At 41.0% G+C, this 22,578-nt stretch overlaps 2 protein-coding genes across 2 annotated transcripts in view; both read left to right on the forward strand.

Moving 5' to 3' along the window:
- LOC103275728 (REST corepressor 3-like) overlaps positions 1–333 on the forward strand; it is a 25,798-nt gene extending 25,465 nt beyond the window's left edge. The window contains 1 exon segment of the mRNA XM_021706504.1: positions 90–333. Within this exon segment, the coding sequence (XP_021562179.1) occupies positions 90–333 (244 nt within the window).
- Positions 334–924: 591 nt separating this feature from the next.
- The window catches only part of SPG21 (SPG21, maspardin), a 22,687-nt gene continuing 1,033 nt past the window's right edge, over positions 925–22,578 (forward strand). The window contains exons 1-8 of the mRNA XM_008073120.2: positions 925–1,634; positions 4,428–4,514; positions 9,059–9,220; positions 12,317–12,397; positions 13,312–13,457; positions 16,345–16,453; positions 17,485–17,592; positions 21,868–22,008. Of these exons, the coding sequence (XP_008071311.1) occupies positions 4,452–4,514; positions 9,059–9,220; positions 12,317–12,397; positions 13,312–13,457; positions 16,345–16,453; positions 17,485–17,592; positions 21,868–22,008 (810 nt within the window). The 5' untranslated portion in view covers positions 925–1,634; positions 4,428–4,451. The remainder of the gene's footprint in view (positions 1,635–4,427; positions 4,515–9,058; positions 9,221–12,316; positions 12,398–13,311; positions 13,458–16,344; positions 16,454–17,484; positions 17,593–21,867; positions 22,009–22,578) is intronic.

The following is a 22,578-nucleotide window of genomic DNA, read 5'->3' on the forward strand; positions in this document are numbered from 1 at the left end:
GTGTTTGTGTGTCGGTCCCCGCCCGACGCCGAGCCTGCGCTCGTGGGGTGGTCGCTGTGTCTGACCCTGTCTCCGTGGCTGTCCGCGAGTGGAGAGCCCGCTGCGTGGGTCTCCTGCGGGGAGGTGGGGGCGGCTGGAGTCTCCGCCCGGGCGTCCTCCAGCAAGCCCAGCCGGGGCTACACGACCGCCGCCCGGCAACGTGCTTCTCTTTCGGTAAACTTGTTCGAACCCCGAGCAGAAGCCGGTTATTTTGGCGATTGCACCTCAGCCCGAACGCGACAGATGTCTTTGTCACAGCTGAGCACGGGCCGGGTGTGCGGTGTCCGCGTGTAGGAGGAGCGATGGGGTGGAACCCGTGTCTCGGTTTTCCTCTTCTCGCTTTCCCGGGCGGTTGCAAGTTAGAGGTGTGTGCTGCCGCTTTGTCCCCACCTGCCGTGGTCCAGCTCCTGCTGGCACAAAGATTCAACAGACTGAGGAGTAACTCAATAGCTGTTTCCAGAATTCCAAACGCTTTTATACCACGAGCATGAGAAGAGCAAGGTGTCCCAGAAGAGAGGTCAGGTAGGAGCTTTGTCGCCCACCCATGAGTTTCAGAGATCGTGAAATAGGTTCCTGAAGAAAAGGGGGAGAAATCTTTCCTGAAGAGGTCTTGTAAAAGGATAGTTATAAATACTTTAAGAAAGGGATTGGCAGTAGTGGGATACTGAGGGGGGAGTGGGCAACATCAATAAGGGTACCTGATCTCAAACCAGGCAAAGCGGGTACCAGAGGGAGGCACAAACTTTACCTGTGTGATGTTCACTTGTATACCTAATCCTGAGTTGTACCCCATAGCTTTAAAATAAGAATTTTTTTTAAAGGATAGTTATATACTGGTGTGGTGTGGGATGGTTGGACACGCAGATTCTAAGGTTTTTTGTGGCTTGTATTAATAATAATCAGAGTGTACATACGCAATAGATGAGATAAAGAAGTAGAAACCTCGGTCTAGTTCAGCTCGTTATGTAACTTAAACATTTGTAAAGGTGACTTTGTTGAAACTCTAAGAGACAGCTGCACACTCTCAACTGGCCGTTTTTTTTGTCCAGCAGCACAAGGGCCAGAGAGGACCAGGAGACCACAGCACACCCCAAAGAGGGGTTTCCGCAGGCAAGATTAAGGCTGACCTCTGTGGTTCCTTTCCCACCAGTATGAACAGGTGCTTTTGTTATTGTGAAGAACTAAATCATGAGAGATCAAATCAGTGTTGAGCTCATGGCCCACATTCTTTCGTATTCAGTACTGACCAGTTGGGTCACAATCTCAGTTAACCTTCTTTGCCATATACAGAATGTTCTTCATGTGACTTGGAAAAGTATACCAAAGTGGATGAAAGAGAGCTTGGAGAACAAACTTTCCTTTTCATGCCACTCCCAGCTGCTTTCCCTTTGCAGCAGTGAGCTTTTGTTCGCTTGGTCAGATGCAACATTTGGTGTCCATTTTACCTTTCATGTGATGCCAAACTAGCGCAAGTGTTAAAATCACTTGTCTCTACAAAAATTTAGTCACAACTGGGTGGAATCTCTCTATTCAGCAAGATTAGTTATAACATGTTAGAATACTGAGGTGGTTGTGAATTACACTGAGGACTGTTGGTAAGGAACACCTTTCTGCTTACTGCTATGGGAAGGAAGGGGGTGAGTGTATGAATTTGTGTGCCTGTATATGTGTGTATTTGTATGGTAGTTTGGTTTGTGCATTGCAATGATTCCAGAGCCACGAATAACTTATTTTATCCCATGTTTCACAACTCTAGAAGTAAACTTTCTGGCTTTAGTTAACTCAGGTGTCTTATAAATCTATTGAATTTATTTTACTTGCTAAACATGGTTTTTATGTTCCCTCCTGTGTAGAATAGAGTAATTGTTTCTAGTAAATGCAATACTAGGAAATGTTTCCATTAAGAAGGTATTTAGAAGCCGGGATCAGTGGCTCAGCCTGTAATCCCGCGCCTTTGGAGGGCTGAGATGAGTGGATTGCCTGAGCCCACGGGTTTGAGACCCGCCTGGGCAACTTGGCGAGACCTCATCTCTACAATAAATCAAAAATCAGCCGGGCGTGGTAGTGCACGCCTGTAGTCCCAGCTACTTGGAAGGCTGAGGTGGAAGGATCGCCAGAGCCCAGCAGGTCGAGGCTGTGGTGGCCAGGAGCAGCCACTGCACTCCAGTCTGGGCAACAGAGTGAGACTCTTAACTCAAAAAAAAAAAAAAAGAAAAGAAAAGAAAAGAAAGTATTTAGATAATACGAGAGTATTTCAAGTCTGTCCAGGTAGAAAATATTCCAGAATTAACTATATGTGTTAGTTGCTTTCAATTAAAAGTAATAATCAGCTCAGAGAAAGGCTATAGTTAAAAATGACTTAGGTTTTTAAACATGTTAATATTCAAGATAAAATGGATATGCAAAGAATAATTTTTATTTCAGCATCAGTAGTTACATCTATGCACGTTGACTTTTTACATAAAACTGGCTGATTATTTTCTTTTTTTTTACATATATATTTACTTTATTATAGAGATGTGGAGTACAAGTCAGAATTAGGTACATAAGTAATGTATGTGCAGGTAAAGTTTGGGCCTGTTACCTTTTGAAGCACAAACTTTTAATATTTTTATAAAGTCTCATTTACCAATTTGTTATTTTATAGTTTGTACTATGTCATATTAAGCACTCTTTTTCCAACACAAGGTCATTAAGATTTTCTCCTATTTTTTTCTCTAAGTTTAGTGTTTCATCTTTTTTCTTTTACTCCATAATTCATTTTGAATTAATTGTCGTGTGGAGTATGAGGTAAGGCTCTAAATGCATTTGTTTGGCATGTAAAATATCCATTTGTCCCAGAGTTATTTGTTCAAATGACTGTCCTCTCCCTATTAAATTGTCTTGGCACAATTGTTAAAAATCAAAAGACTATAAATATATGAATTTTATCTATTTTCTTGATACTTTAAGGCAACTTACTATTTTAACAAACTTTTCTAAAAGTACCATATACCTTTGAGAGACGAGATCATTATTACAATGTCAAAGTTGTAAATCTAGTATTGGAATATCTGCATTTACTTGGAGTTCCACTTAGTAACTCTCCAAGGCAACAGTTGAGTCTACTGAGGGAGTCAATTTCCAGGGCCAATGGGAAAGAGTTCCATTGAGTTTAGAATCCCTTCTCCTTAACAGTTGAGAGAAACCCCTCTAAAATGACAGTTCAGAGTCAGCCCAGGAATTCAGTACTGGAGTCTCCACCTCACGTCAGCCCTGCTAGCGTCTAGCCGTGCTATGGTGGTAGAGGACGTGGTGCACAGCAAGTCTTTGAATCCTTCCAAACTAATGGGCACAAGTTCCTCACTTGGCAGTAAGACTAGGCAGCAGGGAACTGTAGTTTCATTTTCCTGTTATGACATATCACAGATGCCCAAGCAAAGAAAGCAGGCTTTAGGTTGAAGATGTCCGGCCAGTCCACAGCTCACAGATGCCAGGTTTAGAACGGACTCCAGGATGGTCTGGTTCATTCTCCTTAGATTGTAGCCACTCATTTAGTCAAGAGATAATGCCTGCTGTGTGCCAAGCACTGTTCTAGGCTTTGGGAATATGGTGAAACAGTCATAGATGAAAAAACAAACCGAAAAAGGGTAGTGACTAATCCAAGGTCACAGAGGTAGAAAAACTTGAGGTTACAACAAAAGACCACACTTTTTTTCCTAAGGCAAGTGTTCTGTTTTGTTGCTAGTTATAGTGCCTTCAAGTTTATATCGTAGACCTTTCAGAGGACACTGTGTAACCTTTAATTGCATCAATGTCAATGGCAAATTTGCCTGTATTTTATATTAGGAACTACATGTGAATTTCTGAGGTTATGTTTCTTTAAGCATTAGATTTATAGTATGTGTGAATTTATCAGGAAGCAGACTTACTGTAAACTTCTTTCACTAGCATGGACTGCTCCTTGTAATTTTGTTCTCTATAATCAGACAGGAACATCTTATTAAAATGGAGTTTTAAGGTAATATCAAAAGATAGATGATGGTACTGCAATGGGAATCATTTAACTAGGACAGGCAATATGGTATCTGAAGACTGTCCTGCATCTGGCCCTAGCTCTGTAATAGCAATGTGATCTCAGGTAAGTCATTTAAATTTTCTCCATCAGATTCCTCTTCTAGAGGAACTAAGGATGTTGGACTCATTTCTCTAAGGGCTCTATGGTTCTATGATTGTAGCATTTCACCAGGTTATTTTCTGTAGTTTAAGTATATACTGAAAAGGTAAAAGAGCCCATTTCCTCAGTTTTACTCTTTGAGGTATTATTGGGAAAGCTAGACCAGACTCTACATTTGGTTCTGAAGTAAACATGAATTCTTGACATGAAACATCACATGCTTTTATTTCAGGGCTAACCTCCATTTCAGCTAATCATGGGGGAGATAAAAGTCTCTCCTGATTATAACTGGTTTAGAAGTACAGTTCCCCTTAAGAAGGTATGTATGGTTTTACTACATCTCTTATTTGCAAAATCTTGTATTGTTTTTGTGTATGATTTAGACATTATGCTTTAACAGTGTTTGAGAGTAAAGGTTACTGCCAAGTGTCATGAGTCTGGACTGCAAAACATAAAGTTCACCTTGTCCCTGCCACACGCAGTCAACTTTTGAGACTCCGTCAAAAGCAAAGGCAGTCATAACTATATTCATTTATAATTACTTTTACTATTTAAGCAAGCAGGTGTGTGTATACCCCTCACTGTAAATTAGTGGAAAACTTACAGCTAGGCTGGGCATGGAGGCTTACACCTATAATCCCAGCACTTTGGGAGGCCAAGGTAAGAGGATTGCCTAAGTCCATGGGTTCGAGACCAGCCTAGGCAAGTTGACCAGACCTCACCTCTACAATAAATCAAAAAATTAACTGGACATAGTGGCACACACCTGTAGTTCCAGCTACTTGGAAGGCTGAGGTGGAAGGATTGCCTGAGCCCAGCAGTTTGAGACTGCAGTGGCCATGAGCATGCCACTGCACTCCAGCCTGGGTAACAGAGTGAGACTCCAACTCAAAAAAAAAAAAAAAACTTACAGCTACTAAGTACAGTCAGATTTTATTCCTTTTCCTCAGATTTAAGATTCACGATGGATTACATTATAAAGCCTCAGTTTGCAGTGACATACCCTGCCACAGTCATCTTCTGGAAGCCTGACTTGCCTGAGATGTTTGAAAAGCCTAAACACTTATATTGAAACTGAATATTGGCTCTGACTCCCAGATTAATTCCACATGTTTGGCGATTACACGAGACATTGGATGTTCAGGCTTCAGAGTAAAAACTTTGCTAATTCCTTTGCAAAAGTGTTAGATAACTGTGATCTGAAAGTCTTCAGTGTCTCTGGTAATAATTTCATCAGAGTTGACAGCTGTGGAAGTATCATGCAAGTTTGAATTAATAATAAAATTACTCTCGATGTAGAAATCTAAGATACGATTCTCTAAATATAGACAGGATACCTACTATATGCCTGGCATATTGTAGAACTCCCTAGATATCTTATTTATTTCTTTTAACAGTTTAACAGGGCAGGTCTTGTGCTCATTTCACAGATGAGAAAATTGAGGTTCATAGAGGTTAACTAACATATTAAGCCTGGGCAACATAGCAAGACCCCATCTCTACAAAAAATAAAAATAAATTATCTGGGTTTGGTGATACACACCTGTAGTCCAGCTACTTGGGAAGCTGAGGCAGGAAGACCTCTTGAGCCCAGGAGGTCAAGGCTGTAGTGAGCCATGATTGTGCCCCTGCACCCCAGCCTGGGCAATAGAGCAAGACCCTGTCTCAAAAAAAAAAATGGTTGGATATAGTGGTTTATGCCTGTAATTCCAGGACTTTGGGAGGCTGAGACAGAGGATGGCTTGAGGCCAAGAATTTGAGACCAGCCTGGGCAGCATAGCAAGACCCCATCTCTATTTAAAACAAAAACAAATATATTTAAGCTCACACAACCTGGTAGAGGATGGACTGAAATTAGATTAATCTGGCCAGGCGCAGTAGCCTCAAGGCTATAATCCCAGCACTTTGGGAGGCCAAGGTGAGAAGATTGAGCCCATGGGTTCAAGACCAGCCTGGGCAACATGGTGAGACCACGTCTTAACAGTAAATCAAAACTTAGCCAGGCGTGGTAGCATGTGCCTGTAGTTCCCGCTACTTGGAAGGCAGAGGGGAAGGATCGCCAGAGCCCAACAGGTCGAGGCTGCAGTGGCCGGGAGCGGCCACTGCACTCCAGCCTGGGCGACAGAGTGAGACTCTAACTCAAAAAAAAAAAAAAAAGAAATTAGATTAACCTAGCTTCAAAGTCAGAAGTGCTTGGGCTGCCTGCCGAAGGAAGCTTCCCTTCCTCTTCGCTGTCCAGAGGACGGCTGCCCACATTGACCAGAGAGTTGGCCCTGGGGTTCCTCTTCTTCCTCCCATCCCGTCTGCTAATTTGTGTGGGCGCCCCCTGGTGATCTTGCTGCTTCAACAAGCTCATCTCCAGACCCAAAACAACCCAAACTTGTCTAAATACTCTTAGAAGTACTTCGAGAAATGGGTTTCATTGCTGTGGTTTTTTCTAGTTGTCAGATCAGTTTGGTCCATGAGTCATGATACATTTGCCTGAAATTTTGTGGTGCTAGATTTTTAATGATCAAACATACTGTTTTTCTAAAAGTATTTTGACAAAATTGGCATTCAAGGAATTCTAAGAAAGTTAAAGTGATAAACACATTTAATATGGCTTATGTTCAAATTTTTCTGTTACTTTTCAGAAAATACTATTTCAGAGCATACTGTTTGTGTTACTTTTCTTCCAAATTAGATTATTGAAATAATTTTCTAGAAAATTTTAGAGATCTGAGCATCTTACGTGATTTTATTACTATAAGATTGATATTTAAGCTGGGTGCAGTGGCTCCCGCCTATGATCCCAACATTTTGGGAGGCGGAGGTGAGAGGATTGCCTGAGCCCATGGGTTTGAGACCAGCCTGGGCAATGTGGCGAGACCTCATCTCTACAATAAATCAAAAAATTAGCTGGATGTGGTGGTGCTTGCCTGTGATTTCAGCTATTCAGGAGGCTGAGGCAGAAGGATCGCCTGAGCCCAGCAGGTCGAGGCTGCGGTGGCCATGAGCATGCCACTGCCCTCCAGCCTGGGGACAGGGTGAGACTCCAACTCAAAAAAAAAAATTGGTAAGATGCTCAGATTGGGATTTATTGTGTGCTCTGTCAAAGATCACTGAGAGTTTTTTACCATGATCACAGCAAAAAGAAACATGAAAAGCAAAATTGTTAGTGCAAAACACACAGAACAAAAACATGAGTGTGAGAGACACCGTCACCGTCTGTGCCTGGGGGAAGTCCAGAAGGGAACTGGGTTTGGTGTTGCCCTTCCCCATTGTCTGCAGCTGGTGACCCACAGAGTGACACTATGGCATCCACAGCTCCGCCAGTGAGGAGTCCTCAGAAAAAGAGAACCTAGAGAACCTGAGTTTTTTAATATCAAAGTAGGGCAGATACTAATTTGCACTGGCAAATGTTCAAGCAGTTCATGTAACTTTCTAAATACCACCTAAGTCAGTCAAAGAAAACAAAAATTGAACTGTCATGCAGTGAATAGTAAGAGGTAACACGACGTCTGCCAAGCTTGTGCTGAGCTCTTGGCTTGGCTCAGCTCTTTTCCCTGTTGGGTCAAGAACCACTAAATCAGGAAGGTTTCTGATGACCTTCCTCCTGCCCACCCGCTTTTCCCCAGAAGTCAGTTTCTCCTCGTGCTCACCCCCACCCTCTTACTGATTGGCTTGAGGTATTCTGGGACAGAGGCACACACACTTGCCTCCTCCCTCTGTCGTGGAAGCCTCCCTGCCCGCCCCTCAGAGGCTTGGTCTGGATCAGCGTCTCCTAAATGGGTGCTGTCCTGTCTATCTACCCAGCTTCTTCCTACAGTCTCGTCTCCCCATCTACTCCCCTGTTCATACTCTGGCCCTACTGATGCCAGCCAGTCCTCTGGGCTAGCACTGAAGAATACCTGCAGACTGCCCTACACACACACACACACACACACACACACACACACACACACACACACACACAACTAGAAAGATGGGGAGGAATTAAGGATGCTTGTATAGATTTCTTCCTGTTGACATGGGTGGAAAGGAACGTTTTAAACTGAGAGAAAAAGTAGCTCTTTGGAAGAGAATTAAGCAGCTCTGTGAAATATGTAAACACTAAAGAAATAAAAGAAGACCAGAATAGTTTGTTATGCATGCTAGTCTGGTGTGATCTCTGGGATACCTTGAAACAAGACAGTAGCATTCAAATTGTCAGTAAAATTATAGTGTAAAATAGCATAAAAAACAAATTCAGACCAGGCATGGTGGCTCACGCCTGTAATCCCAGCACTTTGGGAGGCCAAGGCAGATAGACCAGTTGAGGCCTGGAGTTTGAGACCAACCTGAGCAACATAGCAAGACCCCACCTTTTAAAAAAAATTTTATTTGAGTCAGGGTCTCACTCCCTCTTCCCAGCTGGAATGCAGTGGCATAATCACGGCTCACTGCAGCCTCCAACTCTTAAGCTCAGGTGATCCTTCCACCCCAGCCTCCCAAGTAGATAAGACTATAGGCATGCACCACCATGCCCTGCACGTTATTTTTATTCTTGCAGAAACAAGGTCTTGCTATGTTGCCTAAGCTGGTTTCAAACTTCTGGGCTCAGGCAATCCTCTCACCTGGACCTCCCAAAGTACATGGATTGCAGGCATGAGCCATTGTACCTGGCCCCCCAAAAATAGTTTTAATTAAGGTGTGGTGCTACACACCTATAGTCCCAGCACTCAGGAAGCTGAGGCCGAAGGACTGCTCGAGCCCAGAAGGTCAAGGCTACAGTGAGCTATGATTGTGCCATCACACTCCTGCCTAGTCAACAGAGTGAAACCCTGTCTCAAAAAAAATTTTTTTCATAAGATTTTCCATTTTTTCTTGTAACTTTTCCTCCAGATTATCGTAGATGATGATGACAGTAAGATATGGTCACTCTATGATGCAGGCCCCAAAAGTATCAGGTGTCCTCTCATATTTCTGCCTCCTGTCAGTGGAACTGCAGATGTATTTTTCCGGCAGATTTTGGCTTTGACTGGATGGGGTTACCGGGTTATAGCTGTAAGTATTATCTATTCAGTATTAAAGTTCAGAACCCCAATTTGAATTTTTTGTGCTTCTGTTTCTGATCAACTATAGTAATGGACACTTCTTTTTAATTGAGGTAAGATATTGTTTTCTTATTTTAAAATATGAGATGAAACCTTTTCAAGGAAGCGTATGCATACACAGTTACACAGATTCAGTGGGAACAGACCTCTTTTGTCAGTAGTGGTAGCCTCTCTCCAGGTCCAGGTTTGCATGTGTCTGTCTCTCTTTACCTCTTCTCACAACTCGGAGTGGTAGGAAGCCTTGTCCTTGTTTATAGATGAGGACACTGAAGTCCAGGTCATTTTAGTGCTTGCCACAGGTGACACACCAGTAAGTGAGGGAGGGAGGAGCTGAGCTCAGCCTTCTTACTTCCTTTCCTCTCCTTATCTTATCACACTGCTGCTTCCAGGGAAGCTGAGCGTGAAATATTAGACAGCAAAGAAATCTGCTGACGTATGCGTGCCTGAAAAACCTGCTTTTAATATGCGTCTTTGACATTTGAGGTGAACTTCATTAATTAGCTCATCTTTTTAGCATTTGGTTCAGACTTTTTTTGTTTCTAACTGTTCATTTATAGCTGAGCTTGGTCTCAATCTCATTTCCCACTGGTCATACTTGAATCTCCTTCCCTGAGAGAAAGGTGTGTGGGGAAGGCACTGTTGCTTGTGACTGATTTTTTTTTTTTTTTTTGTATGCCGACTATATAACAACACAGGTTAGTTAGGAGGTTGGTCTCCTAACTTCCGAGAAAGGAGAGAGTCTCTTTAGCTTTGGAGCTGGCAGTTGTCTTTGGAACCTGGGATATTCGCATGTAAGTGGTACTTCCTGTGAGAGTACTACTGTTCTTATACATTTTATTTTCTGTTGAAAGGAGTGAAAAAGTGGGTCAGATCACTTCTCTTGGAAGGTAACTGAAAATTCTACTGAGGTTACCACCCACTGTGACCATACAAAAGGAATCAATGCCTCTTCCTCCTGGCAGCCCTTCTCTTACTTGAGAAGTGCCACCTGCTGCCTTCCTCCCAGGTCTCTTTTCTGGCTTAATTTCTCCCATTTCTTTAACCATTCCTCATATGGCGTGTCTGAGTCCCTCCAACATATGTCCTCCTTTGTTATAGGACTTCATGTATAGGAAGAACTAGGAGAACAAGATGTCCTCATCCTAGCCCTCTGCAGCCCAAGACATGGCAGTACCACTTTGGTAGCCACTGTTAATCAGCCAGGAAGGGGGGAAACTGAGCAGCCCTCAGGTGTTTGGCCTACTTGGGAGCATTGTCAATTGCTAACTGTGTCTTTATTGCTCCAAACTGGCAGGTCATTATAGCTTTGGTTCTGGCAAAATGTTTCTTCTTTGCCCTCGGGGCTCTTGATGTGTTCTCTCCCTATTTCATTGGTAGGTAGTGAAGCAAGAAAAGGCCCACAGTGTCTTCAAAATGACTTTGTCCTCAAGATTTTTTTTTCTTTTTGGAGGGAGGGAGGATGTCATAGAGTCAGTACCATCAAGATTTGACCCAAATGTTCAGCCCCATGAGGTTTTGGAACTTATTAAATATGTGTTATATGTAACAGTTAAAATGCTCAGCTCTTTTTTATTTAAATTATTATTGAAATAAATTCAAGTACAGTTATAAGAAATGATAAAGAGAAATAATCCTTTTACATTTTCCCCAGTTTCTCCCAATGGTAACCTTTTGCAAAAGTGTACACTATCACAACCGGAATATTGATATTAACATACTTCTCCATTCTTATTCAGACTTCCCCAGTTCTACTTGTACTTGTGTGTGTGTGTATTGAGTTACATACAATTTTGTCACCTGTGTAGGGCATGGATATTTTTAAATTAAAGTCTTCATAAAAATATCATTCTCGGCCGGGCTCGGTGGCTCAGCCTGTAATCCCAGCACTTTGGGAGGCCGAGGCAAGTGGATTGCCTGAGCCCGCTGGTTCGAGACCAGCCCGGCAACTTGGTGAGACCTTGTCTCTACAATAAATCAAAAATTCATGGGACGTGGTAGCGTACGCCTGTAGTTCCAGCTATGTAGCTATGTGGAAGGCTGAGGCAGGTCGCCAGTGCCCAGTGTGGGTCAACACTGGGGTGGCCGTGAGTGTGCCACTGCACTCCAGCCTGGGTAACAGAGTGAAACTCCAATTCAAAAAAAAAAAATCATTCTCTTTCTTTTATGCCATCATCTGACTCACATCTCCTGCAGGGAGAATCTGTTCTCCATCCTGTCTGAGGATGATGGAAGTCTTAAACCAAAGAGAATTTTATAATAAACGTAATATATTACATCATATCTCAACCAATCCTATAATTCACATGGCAATATCTGTTCCAATGATTTTTCAGTGAAAAAATGAATCTAAGTGTTTAAACAATAAGTCTGTCAGACAGGTTTTATATTTTAAAAAAAAAAAAGGAGAAATTCTTAGGTGACAAGCTTGAGTCCCCTAGAAATGAATCTGTGACTTCTGTTTCTTTTTCCTCATCATTGCCAGTATTAAGACTGGCTACTTAAGGTCAAATGTGATACTTTTTATTGTCATAAATGGAAGTACTAAGAAATCAGTCAGAATGACTAAGTCAATTAAAAGAAGAGAAACAATTTTATCAAAAACCCCTTTAAAGAAATGCTACCAAAAGGAGAGGGAGCTCTCCTTAGAACAGACTTTATGTCTCGTTATCTTGAGCTATAATTTAGAACAAAGTTAGATTTGAGGGGAAACAGTATTTCTTTACTTTGATGGGTTCTGTTCTTTCATCCTTTCATCTCAGACTTTCAACTATTTAGTAAGGGAACTGATATAGATTGAAATTGTTATTCATCTAATATCACTAGTGTGTGGTTATTTTTTATACTCTTTCCATTTTGGCCTGTCAGGTAAAATGTGAATTATTAAGTTTAGTAGAAAGTGAGAGTTTATTTTTACATATTCTGAATTAGAAGCAGAACTTGAGCAAATAAGAAAAGCTACTGTGTGATTCCTAATTTTTTTAAGTATATGAATTGCATTTTTACCTTCATGGATTTTAAAATAAATTAAAAATTATTATAATTTCAGTTGCAGTATCCAATATATTGGGACCATCTTGAATTCTGTGATGGATTCAGAAAACTTTTAGACCATTTACAATTGGATAAAGTGAGTACCCTGAAACAAATTACATACATGTGATTTTTGTGGCAACATTTATATTGTAGAACCTGATTGATATTGTCTTTATTTTTTAATAATGGATTAATTGTGATAAATATACCATATACCATACAATTTGCCCTTTTAAAGTATACAATTCCATGTTTTCTAGTATATTCACAGATATCTGCAACCAACACCACAGTCGATTTTAGAACATTTTTGTCACCTCAGAAAGAAACCCCATGTTCATTAGCAGTCATTCCCTATCTCCCTTCCTCCTGACCTGGCACCTAGTCTACTTTCTGTCTCTGTGAATTTGCCTACTCTGGATATTTTATGTAAATGGAATCACATGATACATAGGCTTTTGTGGCTGGATTTTTTTCACTTAGCTTTATGTTTTTGAGGTTCACTCTTGTTGAGGCATGAACCAGCACTTCATTTCTCTTTATGGTCGAATAATATTTGTATGAATATACCATGTTTTGTTCACTCACCAGTTGCACATTTGGGTTGTTTCCACTCTGTAGGTGAGTAACACTGCTATGAGCATTTGTGCACTAGTTTTTGTGTCAGCATATGTTTTCAGTTCTCTTAGATATGTACCTAGGAGTGGAACTACTGAATCATAGTTTTCTTAACCATAAATTACTAAGTAGTTTTATTTTCTAAAGCACTCTGTGAATAATATTTGTTAACTTGTATAATCTGTATTTAGCTGTATTGTTGTCTTGATGGGGTGAATAAATTGCATTTAGGCACAATATTTCCTAAATTTCTAACTGCTGCAGCCATTTTACTCTATTGATTAGTGATGACATTATATTCTGTGTTTAGTGATAATTGAAGAAATTTATTTTTGAAACTTAAGTTCAGAATTGATCAACATTTTAGGATCTATGTTTGTTTATAATTAGGTTCACCTTTTTGGGGCTTCTTTGGGAGGCTTTTTGGCTCAGAAATTTGCTGAATACACTCACAAATCTCCTAGGGTCCATTCCCTCATCCTCTGCAATTCCTTCAGTGACACCTCTATCTTTAACCAGACTTGGACTGCAAACAGGTAAGAACATAAACATTAGGTCAAAATTCTTATTTTGTTGAGTGGAATTTTGGAAATGTTGGCTTTTGGGGTTTTTGACAAGTAGACAGGAAGGCTCCTATTTACTTCCATCTTCTACATCTTCCTTGGCTTTTTTTTTTTTTTTTTTTTGAGTTGGAGTCTCACTCTGTCACCCAGACTGGAGTGCAGTGGCCGCTCCCGGCCACCGCAGCCTTGACCTGCTGGGCTCTGGCAATCCTTCCGCCTCAGCCTTCCAGGTAGCCGGAATTACAAGCGCGCGCTACCACGCCCGGCTAATTTTTTGACTTATTGTAGTGATGAGGTCTCGCTGCCCAGGCCAGTCTTGAACCCACGGGCTCAGGCAATCCACTCACCTCAGCCTCCCAAAGGCGTGGGATTACAGGCTGAGCCACCGAATCCGGCCTTCCTTGGCTTTTAAAATTAGAAACAATCATATCAGCAAAAGAAAAGAATTCCATGAACTCTAAATTTAGCTCTTTTCATTACTCTAAATTATTGTTTAATTTTGTTTGATATGCATTCATATACTTCTGCTGATTCTCCTCAGCATGTCTATATAACTAATACTGTGTGTTCTACTTGTCCCACTATTATTTTGCGTGAATAGTTCTGTGTATTGACTGACACAGTTTTATTAGGCATTTGGTTTTTCCCAATTCTTCATCATGTTCTGCAGAAAATCTTTGTATCAATCACTGTTTTCCTTTCCTTTCTGAGATATGTTCTCCAAATGGAAAGACAGAACATTTATTCCATCAACAGATGTTCTGCACATCATGACACCAATAATTAGTTTGCTCTTCAGAAAGATGTAAATGGTAGAAATGCTTTGGGAGCAACCAGTGAGGTGCCTGTTTCCTCAGAGCCATCCCTTCACTAATTTTTTCATTTTCATTAGTCTTTTGTGACTGGATTTTTTTCACTTAGCTTTTTGTTTTTGAGGTTCACTCCTGTTGAGGCATGAACCAGCACTTCATTTCTCTTTATGGTCGAATAATATTTGATAGATGTCTAATGGTACCTTAAAGCCAGTTTACTGTGTACTTGTTTTGTTGCTAGCAAGGTTAGGCTCCACTCTAAAAAAAAAAAAAAAAGCCCATATCTGTGTGGTCAGGTTAGTTTTCAATTAATATTATAGATCAATATTATTTTTATGGTTTTCGCATCTACTTAGGATTGCAGTCTGAAATATTTTGTAACTTTCCTAATGTTATCTCAGTAGTTTACTCAGCATTTGTGCAGCAATATCTTGTATACATTAGCTACATACAGATACTTCCCATGCAAATAATGAACTAAAGCTCATTGATTATTTTTTATTATTTTTATTGTTGTCCTAATTATCAGAATGTCAAGTGTGCCCCTGATTTGTTTGTGCTGTTGCATATCAGCTACTTTTTATCAAGTATCTGAGTGCTTACTCTGTGCTGCATGCCGAGGATACAGAGGTGAGCAAAGCCAACAGGGTTCACCCCTCACAGAGCATACTTAGACATTATCACCCATTTTTCTCTTTTTTCTTTTTTTTGAGTTGGCGTCTCACTCTGTCACCCAGGCTGGAGTACAGTGGCATGGTCACAGCCACCGCAGCTTCAACCTGCTGGGCTCAGGCAATCTTTCTGCCTCAGCGTTCCACATAGCTGAAACTACAGGCACATGCTACCACGCCCAGCTTTTTTTTTTTTTTTTTACTTATTGTAGAGACAAGGTCTCACTGAGTTACCCAGGCTGGTCTCAAACCCCTGAGCTTAGGCAGTCCTCTAGCCTTGGCCTCCCAAAGTGCTGGGATGACAGGCTTGAGCCAACCAAGCCCGACCCATCACCTTTAAAAGATAAGAAAGTGGCAGGGGTAGAAAAGAACTTAGAAAGTTAACTGGAAGATGGGTCCTTTTGAGGGAAGCTCAATTTCCAGATGACTATTCCAAAGAGAATAAGCATCAGAAGGTGCTCTGCACCTTTTATAAGTAATTTTCATCATAAATTTAGAGAATTTAGTGTTTCCTCTCCATGATGACTCTTTTTTTTTTTTTTTTTTTTTTGAGTTGGAGTCTCACTCTGTCTCCCAGACTGGAGTGCAGTGGCCGCTCCCGGCCACCACAGCCTCGCCTGCTGGGCTCCGGCAATCCTTCCGCCTCAGCCTTCCAAGTAGCTGAACTACAGGCGTGCGCTACTACGCCCAGCTAATTTTTCTTTTTTTTTAATTTATTGTAGAGATGAGGTCTCGCCAAGTTGCCCAGGCGGGTCTCGAACCCATGGGCTCAGGCAATCCACTCACCTCTGCCTCCCAAAGGTGCGGATTACAGGCTGAGCCACCGAGCCCAGCTCATGATGACTCTTAACAGTCAAAATTAATGGAATGAATATAACTAAAGATCATATATAGAAAGTCATAAAGATCAAATTGCCTTGAATTTTTAATAGTAGCAAATTTGGAGAATTGCTATAACTTTCATGCTGGTATTTTGATAGATTAATCAAAAGGTGGCATCGACCAGAAGGATATTTATCTTAATGCTCAGTTTTCCAAAGGAAATAGTTTAATCATTGAAAGAAAAAGGCCAATTAGAAAAAACATATTTTGGAATCATCAGAATATCTACCTTAGTAAAGGTATTTTGAAGTATGACTTATAATTATTCTAAATCCTTAAATAAAGGTGTAATTATATTAAGCCATAACTCTTGGGAAGCTTGGGAAAATGTATGTAAAAACTAGATTTAAAAACTGAGTTGTTTAAAAAAAGAGACTGGGTCTTTTTACCTGTATATCCCAAGTACCTGGCTAATGCGAAGCTTCAGTGAGAACATTTGCTACTTATGTGTAGTCCTGGAAGTTTAAATGATCAATCTCTGCCTTTGTTTTACAGCTTTTGGCTGATGCCAGCATTTATGCTCAAAAAAATAGTTCTCGGAAACTTTTCATCTGGCCCGGTGGACCCTATGATGGCTGATGCCATTGATTTCATGGTGGACAGAGTAAGGATCAGGGACTAGGGTGGGGACACATTGCACTGGGAATTTACACGTCTGCTTGGTTCCAGAAGGTACATTTGTCTCATTGAATATGTATTAGAGATATTTGTTAAATAATCTTCCATATTAACCTTCATACAACTGAATTGGTAAGAGCTTGGCTACTTTAGTGCTTCCCACCAACTGTCCATCAACGTCACTTGGGAGAAACTTTTAAAAATACGGATTCCGAGGCCTCACATCAGACCATCCATCTGACATCCTTGGGCATCGGGTGTGGGAATCTGTATTTATTTTTTCCCACCCTCCCTCCCACGTAAATCTGATGAATCAGGTCTATACACTTACATTTAGGAACTTCTGGGCTAGGAGATTTTTTGAAGTCTTTTCCTGCTTTACAATTCCTTAAAGGTTTATCTGTTACCTTTGAGCTATAGGAATTGGCTTGCTGCCCACAGGCAGCTGGTTGAAATAGGCAGTTTAGGTTGAGGGCTGTAGAAGACCTCATTTGTAGAAACCTTATCAGTTTCCCAGAATAGGAAAATGCCAGTACCTCCTCAGAGGCCCAGTTCATGGCGCTCAAATACTTGTGTTTCCTCACAGGTAACTCTTGTGACCCCACCACACATGATACTACCTTTTTTTTTTTTTTTTTTTGAGTTGGAGTCTCACTCTGTCACCCAGGCTGGAGGGCAGCAGCACGCTCCCGACCACTGCAGCCTCGACCTGCTGAGCTCAGGCAATCCTTCCGCTTCAGCCTTCCAAGTAGCTGGAATTACAGGCACGCGCCACCATGTCCAGCTAATTTTTTTTTTTTACTTATTGTAGAGATGATGTCTTGCCAAGTTGCCCAGGCTGGTCACGAACCCGCAGGCTCAGGGAGTCCTCTCACCTCGACCTCCCAAAGTGCTGGGATTATAGGCATGAGCCACCATGCCTGGCTGATACTACCTTTATAAGCACAAATGTTATCTGTGGATTTAATATAAATGTGAAAAAATTATTTCAAAAACAACCTGTGTTTCTTCCTGCAGCTGGAAAGTTTGGGTCAGAGTGAACTGGCTTCAAGACTTACCCTGAATTGTCAAAATTCTTATGTGGAACCTCATAAAATTCGGGACATCCCTGTAACCATTATGGATGTAAGCTTACTTTTTAATTAAAATGTTGTTTTACCTTTTTAAATGTATTATTCAAGGTTCTCCATATAATTATCTTATAATTTTTAATGTACCTCTTCAAATGCTGCCTTAGCATTTGTTTTTACCCTCCGCCTTTCTCAATTCCAAAATAATCTGTTTATTGCTTATCTTGGATTTTTTTTCTGTCAGGAATAACATCATTGTTAGGTCAGTGAGCAGGTGCCGCAAGAAAGATGCAAAGAATTGCACAAAGAGTAGGTCAGAAAAAGTTTATTTAGAAAGTAGATCAGAGAAAAAGGGTGAATCCACCTCTCCAAGATTAGAGAGGAGGCCAGTTGCTTAAGGAATGTTTGGCAGTAAATGCTTGAGGTTGAAGGCTTTTAAAGCTTCCCTTTTAATGAGGGGGCAGGTAAGCATTCTTGGGTGAGATAACACAGGAGCTGTCTCCATGGTGATGGGGGGAGTGATCTGTGTCCCCTTGGTCAGGAAGAGCTGATTACAATAGATTAGGTCAGCCAGGGCCTGTATGGCTGGAAGACAAATACTTTGGATAATAGGGTAATTAGTACAAAGCATGCCTGGAGGGGTGGTTACAAGACAATTATCAGTAACTACCTCCAGGAAACTAGTTTTGTTTCTTGTTTAATGACTATAAGATGGGTTGAAGTAAGCAATTGAAAAACGTTAAAATTGGCGGCCACTCTCACTACAGTGACTCCATTTTGGCTTTTCTTCCTTTCAGTCACTGAAATCAAAATAAATGCAGCATGGGAGTCCTTACCTTTTTGGTGTATTTTTGCTTTTCTCATCAATAGATAGTGCACTTTAGTTATTACACATCTGGCAGCAATGAGAAGTTGCCTCACAGGCCAGTAAATCAACAATTGTATAGTCTAATTTGTACAAAAGCTTGCTTCTCATTTTTTTATCATGGTAAAATATACATTTAAAAATCTGGGCCGGGCTCGGTGGCTCAGCCTGTAATCCCACACTTTGGGAGGCCGAGGCGCGTGAATTACCTGAGCCCACGGGTTTGAGACTCGCCCCGGGCAAACTTGGCCAGACCTCATCTCTACAATAAATCAAAAATTAACCAGGCATAGTAGCGCACGCCTGTAATTCCAGCTACTCGGAAGGCTGAGATGGGAGGATCGCTGGAGCACAGCAGGTCGAGGCTGCAGTGGCCGGGAGTGGCCACTGCACTCCAGTCTGGGCAACGGAGTAAGACTACAACTCAAAAAAAAAAAATCTGCCATTTTAGCCATGTTTAAGTGTGCAATTCAGTGGCATTAAGTATATATAGTCACATTAAGTTGTGCAACTGTCACCACCATCCATTTCCACAACTTTTTTAATCATTCCAAGGAGAAATTCCATTCCTGCTAAACAGTAACTCCTCGTTCCCTTTTTTCCCTCAGACTCTGATAACCAGGAATCTATTTTCTATCCATGAATTTAACTATTCTAGGAACCTCTTATAAGTGGACTCATGCAATATTTATCCTTTTATGTAGCTTGTTTCACTTAGCATAAGTTTTTAAGGATTTATCTTGAAATGTTATGCTTGTGTCAGAATGTCACTGCTTTTTAAGACTGAATAATATTCCATTGTGTGTGTTTACCACAGTTTGTTTCTCCATTCACCTGTCAGTGAGCATTGGGATTGTTTCGAGCTTTTGGCCTTTGTGCCTAGTGCTTCTATGAACAATGACATAAAAGTGTCTGTTTGCCGGGCTCAGTGGCTCAGCCTGTAATCCCGTGGTTTGGGAGGCTAAGATGAGTGAATTGCCTGAGCCTGCAGGTTCGAGACCCGCCTGGGCAACTTGGCGAGACCTCATCTCAACAATAAATCAAATAATTAGTCGGGCATGGTAGTACGTGCCTGTAGTTCCAGCTACTTGGAAGGCTGAGGTGGAAGGATCGCCGGAGCCCAGCAGATCAAGGCTGGGCGACAGAGTGAGACTCCAACTCAAAAAAAAAGTATCTGTTTGAGTCCCTGCTTTTAATTCTTTTGGGTATATACATTTAAGTGAAAGTGCTGAGTCACATTGTAATTCTATGTCTAACTCTTTGAAGGACTGCGGTACTGTATTCCACAATGACTGCACCATTTTACTTGCACAAAGTTTCCAATTTCTCCATATCCTGGATGATACTTTTTATTTTCTGGGTTTCTGGTAATATCCATTCTAATGGATATGAAGTGGTATCTCACTGTGGTTTTGACTTTTTTAAAAATCACATACTTATTTTATTTTGCCTCATAAATGAGTTTGTTCCTAAATTCAAATAATATGGTATTTTAAAAAACTGATTTTTGTCAGGAAATTATCCATTACAAGCATATAAACAATAACTTCTTATAAATCTTTACTGTAATTGCTACATTCTGATGTTTACATGACACACAGCGAGTTTTTTTTTTTTTTTTGAGTTGGAGTCTCACTCTGTCACCCAGACTGGAGTGCAGTGGCCGTTCCCGGCCACCGCAGCCTCGCCTGCTGGGCTCCGGTGATCCTTCCGCCTCAGCCTTCCGAGTAGCCGGAATTACAGGCACGCGCTACCACGCCCGGCTGATTTTTTTATTTATTGTAGAGATGAGGTCTCGCCAAGTTGCCCAGGTGGGTCTCGAACCCACGGGCTCAGGCAATCCACTCACCTCAGCCTCCCACCAAGCCCAGCTCACAGCGAGCTTTTCAATGGTGCTCATGGTACACTTACTCTGCCTGCCCTCCTTTCAAAGCAGTGCTCACCACCTGGGCTTGTGGTCCCTGAAAACCAGCCACAAGTTTTATTGGAGATGCATTTAAACATAAATATATAATATAAATTGTATATAAATATGTATTTTGGCCTCTTTTAAATTACTTTTTGAAACAATTTTTGCATGTGTTTTAAAAACATAAGTTTGTATAGATATTGAAAAATTGTCTAGAATCATTTGTTCTCAGTTGCCAGCAATGGTCTCTCCAAGAAAGGATTTAGACTTTGTAGTTTATTCTCTAAATTTTGGGGGGAATTGTTTTCACAGAGCATATACAACGTATGTAATTGTTTTTGGCTAATAATAAAAGGAGAACGTTTTTGGCAGTTTTGAGATTTTTTTTGAAATTTATTGGCATTTTCAGTGATTATTAACTGTTAATATTCTGTTAATTTAGTTAGCTATATTCGAGGAAAAAGGAAATTCATGGTCGAATGTTTCCTCTAAAGAATGCAAGACATGTGAGTGGATTGCCTGAGCCCGCGAGTTTGAGACCTGCCTGGGCAACTTGGCGAGACCTCATCTCTACAATAAATCAAAAAAATTAGCCGGGTGTGGTAGCACGCGCCTGTAGTTCCAGCTACTTGGAAGGCTGAGGCGGAAGGATCGCCAGAGCCCAGCAGGTTGAGGCTACGGTGGCCAGAGCGGTCACTGCACTCCAGTCTGGGTGACAGAGTGAGACTCCAACTCAAAAAAAAAAAGAATGCTAGACATATATTTATAAAGTATAATGTAAAACTTTGATTCATATGTAATTTGTGGAATGATCAAATCAGGCTAATTTGGATATCCATCACTTTAAATAATTATCATTTCTTTGTGATGAGAGATTTAAAATCTTCTGATTTGGCTATTTTAAAATATGGAAGACATTATTATTAACTATTATGATTAGGCTTAAATCTACCATCTGACAATTTATGTCTGATGAATAAATCAATTATTTGTTCCCTCTTCTTGGATTGAGAATGTGTTGTAATTTCATTGTCTGTCTTTGTTGACTTATTATTATAGTACTTAGTTTTATGTGGTTGCTTTAGGGTTTATAGTACTTAGTGAACTTATTACAATCTTTAAAGTAACATTATATTACTTCACTAATGGCATAAGAGCCTTAGAACTCTATACTGTCTATACTACCATTTCCACCTTTATGCTATGGTTGTCATATATTTTACTTCTATATATTCTATGAACCACATACTTTATTATTATTATCTTGGGTTTAAACAGACAATTATATTCCACAGTGTTTAAAAATAATTAAAATCTTTATATTCACTAAAAAAAAAAAAAGAAGAATGCAAGAGACACTTGGCAGTAGGATCTGTAACTAATGCCTTAGGTTGGAGTTAGAAGACCCCAGGAATCGGTGCTCAGAGGTGACTCAGGCTGCTCAGGGTTTTGCACTGTCTCTTTATGAGAAAGGAAGGCTTGGTGTAGCACTTTCCATAATGTGAAAAGAATATAGTAACATACCAGTAGGTTTCAGTTTTGTATTTTTTTCAAAGGTGTTTGACCAGAGTGCACTCTCAACTGAAGCTAAAGAAGAAATGTACAAGCTATATCCCAATGCCCGAAGAGCTCACCTGAAAACAGGAGGCAACTTCCCATACCTGTGCCGAAGTGCAGAGGTGAATCTGTATGTACAGGTGAGTCTCCGCTTGGAACCCAGAGCATTATATGGTTTGCAACATAAAGTTTTGTTTGTTTGTTTGTTTGTTTTATGGTGAAGTAAGGGAATAAGGAAATTACCCTCTTTTCTTTGTAGGAATTGATTATAGTGGGTCATATTTATAATTTGTAAGAGAATTCAAACAGGAGTATTAGAGACCCCCAGGTGCTTCTCTGCTCACCATCCCTTTTCCAAGAACACGCTGAGGTAGCCATTGGTATGATGTGCCCTTGTCCCCTAGACACAGTGCATCAGTCAGAGCAAGATACCAGACTTCAGTGGAGTCCATCTGAGTCCCAGGAAGCAACTTGGATGCATTACATTAAAAAAAAAAAAAAAGCCGGGCTCGGTGGCTCAGCCTGTAATCCCACGCCTTTGGGAGGTTGAGGTGAGTGGATTGCCTGAGCCCGCGGGTTTGAGACCCGCCTGGGCAACTTTGCGAGACCTCAATAAATCAAAAATGAGCCAGGTGTTGTGGTAGTGCACACCTGTAGTTCCAGCTACTTGGACAGCTGAGGCAGAAGGATCGCCGGAGCCCAGCAGGTCG

The sequence above is a fragment of the Carlito syrichta genome, unplaced genomic scaffold (genome assembly GCF_000164805.1).
Source record: "Carlito syrichta isolate Samal-C Ts95f unplaced genomic scaffold, Tarsius_syrichta-2.0.1 Scaffold315650, whole genome shotgun sequence".
NCBI classification, from domain to species: domain Eukaryota; kingdom Metazoa; phylum Chordata; class Mammalia; order Primates; family Tarsiidae; genus Carlito; species Carlito syrichta.